Source organism: Anguilla anguilla, chromosome 4 (genome assembly GCF_013347855.1).
Source record: "Anguilla anguilla isolate fAngAng1 chromosome 4, fAngAng1.pri, whole genome shotgun sequence".
Taxonomy (NCBI): Eukaryota; Metazoa; Chordata; class Actinopteri; order Anguilliformes; family Anguillidae; genus Anguilla; species Anguilla anguilla.
Window position 1 is genome coordinate 48,872,541 of NC_049204.1, and position 7,131 is coordinate 48,879,671.

Below are 7,131 nucleotides of genomic sequence, written 5' to 3' on the forward strand. Positions count from 1 at the left end.
AATAGATGATGACAGCGTTATTGCAGAGATCCTGTCCTGATGCGGGGTGGAACACCACCCTTTTCTAAAAGTACTGCTCGTGCCTCCTCCGCACCATCCCCACAGTCCCCTCTTGGCCCACCCCACCAGCCCCCCTCCACTGGACGAAGGCGGTTTGCCGAACTGGAACTCATATTTCTGTCATTCCTCTTTGACCTGATGGAGACGCCGTGTCGACCTGACATTGCGTTTGACGGCATTCATGTTTGATGGCAGGAACAGTTTGAAGACAGGCAAAGCAAAGAGAGACCGCACAGGTTAGCTTCTGCTATGCCTGATAAGAGGCAAACCACTCATTTTGATTGTTTTGAGTCTATGATCATAACGGGCGCCGGCATTTAAATAGCTCAGATATGGTAGCAATCAGCTGTGTCACTTTGTCCATGGCATCTTATTAAAACACACAAAACTGGGCTTTCTGGGCATGGCTGACACCATTCTTCACCTGGACTGTGCTGATTAAATCACTTTGAGACTTCTCACCTCTTATTTTCTTTTCCTATCAGAGGCTGTCTTTCATCGGGCGATCATGGGGCCCAGAGAAAAATGTCATGTTAAAAGGAACTTGTCATGAGCAACAGAATGAGTGTGCCCTTTGCATTTCCACAAAAACAGGACAGCGTGCATGTGTGCACGTGTGTGTGAGTGTGTTATATGTCTTTTTGCATGTCTAGGTTTTACTTGATGGAAAATAAATAAACAGACAAGTAAACAAAGGGCCTGTAATCTTGGAAACATATTTTGACACAATTTTCAAAAACTTGATTTCAATTCAGAAATGGGAAGTTTAAAAATGAGCTTTAAAATGTATCTTCTGTTCGAATGAAACATTTTGCAGATAAACAACTTACGAGTGGGATGAACAACTGATCAAGAACAGAACAAAACAGCCTCTCACCACCGTCTGCTACCCTCATAAGTCTATACCTGCACCCATATTGAATCTGTACCTTTGTACTGAAAGCATATTCTGTCTCTCAACCTTACACTCAATATGAACTAGTAAGTGATGTTGTTGTTTAGCTTCATGGCATTGGGTGGTTTAGTTTTTACTGTAAATAGGAATTGTGTTTTTACAGTCAGTTACATTGCATCTGTCATACATTTACATTTTTAACTCATGATAATGTCACAGTTATATATTTGTACTGCACTGCATTATCAGTGAGGTGTTGTGTGCATTTCAGATTAATCAGGGAAATACCACAAAGGGAGAACTGATTTTACTTAAACTGAACCACTTCCTACAATACTCAAAGTATCTAAACTGCAGTGTGACATTAATTCTTATATTTGTAACAACAATAAATAGTTTATAGGTTTAGTGGAAAGTTTTATTGGTTTTATTCTTTAGCCCCTGCTTTTTAAACCAACTGTCAGTCACCATATGCTTTGAGACTTGATTAACCACTATAGAAATTCTCTATATTTAGATCATGCAGAAAACCATGCAATCAAATCATTCTCCTGTAATTTATTTGATTTTGTTGTGACAGGTTTTGTAGCAAATATCTCAGATAAAAATATCTAATAAAAAAATTCAATACTTGAAATTACTACAGACTTAAATATGCTTGTATTTAATAATATTCATACATATAAAATATGTAAAAATCCCTCAGTGATATCTTATGAAATACTACTTTGAGGAAACATTCAGCTATCAAATATGCGCACAATTTAATTCAGAATGTTCTGTCAAACACAAAGATTTTCATTTTGGTCTCATGACAATCAGCTGAGGGTGACATGAACATACAGTATGGTAGAAGCATCACCTTTCATTTTCTAAAAATAACTGTTCTGCATTTTATCTCACTAAATTTCCCCAATGGCCAGAGAACGTGCTCAGGGGATGTTGCTCATGTGTGAATGTGCGTGTGCATACGTGTGTGTGCGCATGTGTGTGTGACTACCATTCACCGGCCTGACCACCTAAACACAACTGCAACATCTGAGGGAACAGGGGGAAACTGCTTATAGAGCTATACAGAACTAAGTTACACTAGTTCCATGTACTATTTCATACAAATAAACCATCAATATATATGAAATACCTGTAGCTATAACCATTTGAAATTGCAAATGTTTCGCTCACTTGCACATGTAATTTAAATGCACTTTGATAATACCATATGATGAACCATATACAGCCACATTTTGGACACCTTCAACTACTGTGGTGTGAGCAGTCATGTCCTCCTCTCTTTCCATTGCATATACATATGAATATGAAAGGGCTCCAGCAAATTATATATAAAAGTCTGTTTCTTTAACATTCTCAAAGATGACAGTCACCTTTCTTAAATAGACGGGAGGACTGATAATGTTACTTTCCTGGTAATGTATAAGACTTCCTTTCAGATCTCAGAGATTAGCCCAATGCCCCACACACTGAGCTACAGGAAGGCAGAATTCAGGAGGCGAGATGATGCGAACAAACTCTCCTGGATCGACTTTTTAACCCCATCTTCACCTGTAGCAAGGCTGACTTGTGAGAAGACTTTGATGTGTCTTTCCATTGTTCCCTCTGCTTGTTTTAACCAACCCCCACTCCAACCCAGTCCACCATTACCCTATGTCCTGCTTCTATCAGGACTAGGGTGAAAGATGACTCAGAAACCCTTTGTGATGCTACCTGAGGAGAGACAATTCCAAATTCATTAAGGTTATGCATAATATATTGAGTTTAGGTTCAGCTGCAACAGGCTATTGGAATGTTTCAGATCGCCTCCATTCCACAGAAAGAGGAACTCTGACTCGACTGTTTTGCGTTGATTGCTTATTGGCAGTTAGTCCTGCACCCAATCATACATTACTGACAGCTTGCCGATTGGAATGCAGACAGAAATATTTTGAGATCTGGCAAAGCTACTCTCTCCCAAATCTGTGACTTAAATCTGTTGGCATAGACCAATGTGTATGCGCATAAACTTGTCGCCGACAGGTTCTGGCACATGGGATAAACTGACGGTATCTTGTACGGAATGCAATATACATAGAATCATTAAAAGGTGAGAATGGCGTGGGGTAGTATTAATGTAGGCGCCAATGGTCCCTATCTCCAAAAATGCCTTAATTATCAACATACCTTTTATTCCTTTAGGAGGTGTGATGCTCTTTACAGACAACAAAGAGTGTTGGGCGAATGTTTATTTAATTGCTTTCGACTGTTTGCAAATGTAGACTGAAAATGTACCTTTCTTCTTTTTTTTAAATTATATATATTCCTTAATTAACAAAGTGTTTGTTCTCCGTTACCAGGTCCATCCAACAGTAGCCCAATCTCGCCCCCCCTCATTCTCACGGCATTAACAGCGGCATATTGATATGAGGGCATGAAAAAATGGCATAAACAAGCAGGGCTACATGGTCTCTCCAAGTTTCTAACACGTACACCGACTTCCTTAAATTAAGATAATTAAATTAAAAAAATTCAATACAAAAGTTACATAGTAGGGCTACGTCTATAGCCGATAAGCAAATGGTATAAAATGTTTCGTACGACGAAACCAACAGGTGCGCTAAGTATTTGAATACTAATGTACTGTCTACGATACATTCATGGTAAAGGGTGCAAACTGATGTGGAATGTCCCACTAAAGAAGACACTGGATGCAGCTTGCATCTAGTGTAGGCTAGTACAACCAGGTGCACAATATATGCCTCTTCTTGGCGAAAATACTTGAAAAGCTTATGAACTACTTTCAATGTGTCGACATTCCACGTTTCATCGAGAGGAGACTGATTTCCACGAAAACTAATCTGTTATAAGGTTCAAAACAGATTTGATTGAGTGGCTGTTTTTGTGCATGCTTATCAATGCACGAGGAAATTATTATTCTTTGATGCTGAAAAAAAATCACAACCAAACAATCACGGTCTTCGGTTCGCTTAGATATTTCGGCTTCTTTTGAAATAATATGGATTGGTTCATTTAGAGAGAGCCGGGGACAGTCCCCCTCCCTCATACACGAACGGAGTGTAACTTGCAACGTGTCTCAACAGGGGGCAACGCTCCCGAAATGGTTAACATGCGGAGTAACTCCAACTTCTTACACCTTTGTTGGAACAGACCCTCCCACTCGCCGTGATTGGCTGTTGATACTGTTAAAGTACCTCAAGCCTCACAATGTGACAGGCAGAATAGAAACTACTACTGCCGGGGGAAATCATCCACTGGTTTTCTATGCGTCGCAAGAGACTTCTACTATTCAAATAAAATCGGTATGAGTAGTTGACAGTTATCTTGAGCCTTTTAAAACTGTTTTGTCTTAATTTTTTAACTAGCTACGAGCATTTGTTAACCGTATTTTTACTGCAGGCTACGCGTTTTCCTTTTTCAAATCAGACAAAAAAGTTGCTGTTCAGTCTCAGCAGCTTGGAGCTGGACAGAAATGAGCAGTCCTGATGCTGGGTATGCAAGTGACGATCAGACCCAGGCAAGGTGCGCGATGTCAATCATGATGCCTGGTATTGGACACTGTCAGTGGACAGACCCGCTCAGTCCTTTGGGGGAAGCGAAGATTAAAAGCGAATCATGTTCTACGGGCTCTGGGAATCAAAACAGAGGGAAAAGCGAACCGCGGATCCGTCGACCCATGAATGCGTTCATGGTGTGGGCTAAGGATGAACGCAAGCGTCTGGCACAACAGAACCCTGATTTGCACAACGCGGAGTTGAGTAAAATGTTAGGTGAGTTGCCTAACATCACATCTACCACAGAGGTCAATATTCTACATTTTGAATGTTAATACATTCGTTTACGGAGTTGATATGCGCGCATCGGAAATTATAATTTTTTTGTATTTTTAATTAACGTAAAATGTTGCTAACATGGAGATTAATTTTACCAGAAGCTTAACGACGATTAAATGTATGTTCATGGATGACCGTTTTGCAAAGGTTGGGCTTGATTATATGTAAAGTAACACGATATTACTAAATGTACTGGTAAAAAAAAAAATATTTTTACTGGTTCTACGGAAGAATATGTAACTCAAATGAGCACATTACCTTTGCAATACATTGCACTTCCAGTAATACAAAAATAATAATGTTTGTATACGCGATTGAATTCTAGATTATGTTTAAACTAGAATTGTATTATATTTGTTAAATAAAAAAATAAAAAAGAGTTTTACCAGCAGACTACATATACTAGGCCTACTCTCAATGACATTGGTTGGATACTATATATTAGCACGACCACAATTAAAGTAATTTTCATTTTAAATAATGACATTTTAAATAATCTTCAAGTCATCTGTAATATAATGAGCTGTTTTAGAACACCCTACCAGGTTACATAACTTCTTCCAAATCTTACCAGAATTTTGCTCTTGTGCTTCAGGAAAATCTTGGAAAGCACTGCCGGTCACCGAAAAGCGCCCGTTTGTGGAGGAGGCTGAGCGCCTGAGGGTACAGCACATGCAGGACCATCCCAATTACAAGTACCGGCCCAGACGGAGGAAGCAGGTTAAGAGGATCAAGAGGCTGGACTCTGGTTTCCTGGTGCACGGCGTGGCTGACCACCAGGGCTCAGGCCTGGGGAGCGACGGCCGGGTGTGTGTGGAAAGTCTGGGCGTGAACTACCACGAGCACAGCTACCAGGTCCCGAGCCAGCTGTCTCAGCTCGGCCACTACAGAGAGCCCCAGGGCATGGGGGCCCACTTTGAGTCCTACAACCTGCCCACGCCTGACACCTCCCCCCTGGATGTTGTGGAGAACGACTCCGTCTTTTTCCCTCCGCACGCCCAGGAAGACTGCCACATGATGCCCACGTATGCGTACCACCCGCAGGCCGCCGCAGAGTATGCCACCCAGGACCACCACGCCAACCCCCTGCTACACAGACATCTGCCCCCAGCCGAGCAGGCAGGCCAGGCCGGGTCCTTGTCTGGTTACGTCGGCTGCCCAAACCCCCTGGCCATGTACTACAGCCAGCACTGCAACTCTGGCAACCCCAAACGCCACCAGGGTGGACAGCTCTCGCCCCCACCCGACTCCCACTCCGCCGAGAATGTGGAGCAGATGCACCAGTCGGAGCTCCTGGGAGACGTGGACCGGAACGAGTTTGAGCAGTACCTGAACTCCTCCGTGAGGCCGGACCTCGCTGGCTTGTCTTTCGGCGGCCACGAGCCCAACATGGCTGCTCCGGAGAGCCTCATCTCCTCCGTCCTCTCTGATGCCAGCACAGCCGTGTATTACTGCAATTACAACAATGCATAACTACTCCTTCCCCCCACACACTCTGTCTGGCTAGAAGAAATGCATCCAAATTGTCAGTACTGTGCCAGTATATTATTTACATAAAACCACTCTGCCTCTGAAGCAAAAATAGGCAGAAATTATTACTTAATGTGTGTGTTTTTACAAATGACGGAAGTTTAAAAATGAAATGTCTCACCATAAAGTCAACCCCGAAAGCATTGGAATGAAATGTACACATACTTCGCCCATTTGGCTGCTTATTTGCATTAAAATCTCTCAAAAATACAGGAAATCTGTAAATAACTTTTTGATTATGAAACAAATGTACAGTTTAGTATTTGTAAGGTGTATGTATAGGTGTTTTATACTTTTGCACTTTTGAAAATAAAAACATGAATTGAAAAAGCTATTTTTTGTTTGTGTTCATCACTCATCTGCTGCCTCAATTTCTGGCAGGTAGACACAATATTATTAGTCATTTATTTGTCCTCTAAATAATGAATCTACATTTTATTAAAGAAAATACAGGCTAGTAATTTACAATTTTGAAAATACTCAAAAATCATTGCATTGAAGCTTAAAAAGATGGAGGAGTGCATAGCACAATCAGCAGTAAGGATTGGAGATGGTTTTTGGAAGTACCACAAATTTCTATGGATCAGAACAGCATGACCACTCTGATAGATTGTGGTCCATAGACTTACTACAGTGCACAATGCAAATCTGCTGACAATCTATGGTAAGTTTCATAGTACAGTATATTTTTAGTCAAACTATTTAGTATTAAATATTGGCTGATGATTATCATTCTAAAAAATATAGAACATGTTAATGCTTACATGTTTAGCACATGAAGGTAAATGCTATTACAGCGAGCCT

General features: G+C 41.1%; 1 protein-coding gene across 1 annotated transcript; it reads left to right on the forward strand.

Annotated features, from left to right (window-relative positions):
- The first annotated feature begins 4,193 nt into the window (after positions 1-4,193).
- Positions 4,194-6,661, forward strand: sox17 (SRY-box transcription factor 17). Its single transcript, XM_035412654.1, has 2 exons — positions 4,194-4,734; positions 5,393-6,661. Exons 1-2 carry the CDS (start codon positions 4,437-4,439, stop codon positions 6,268-6,270), a joined length of 1,176 nt encoding a protein of 391 aa, XP_035268545.1. The 5' UTR covers positions 4,194-4,436; the 3' UTR covers positions 6,271-6,661.
- The last annotated feature ends 470 nt before the right edge of the window (positions 6,662-7,131 follow it).

Coding starts and splice junctions, on each gene's coding strand:
- sox17 (XM_035412654.1), top strand. CDS start 4,437: ATGAGCAGTCCTGATGCTGGGTATGCAAGTGACGATCAGACCCAGGCA. Junction 4,735..5,392: donor GGAGTTGAGTAAAATGTTAG/GTGAGTTGCCTA, acceptor CTTGTGCTTCAG/GAAAATCTTGGAAAGCACTG.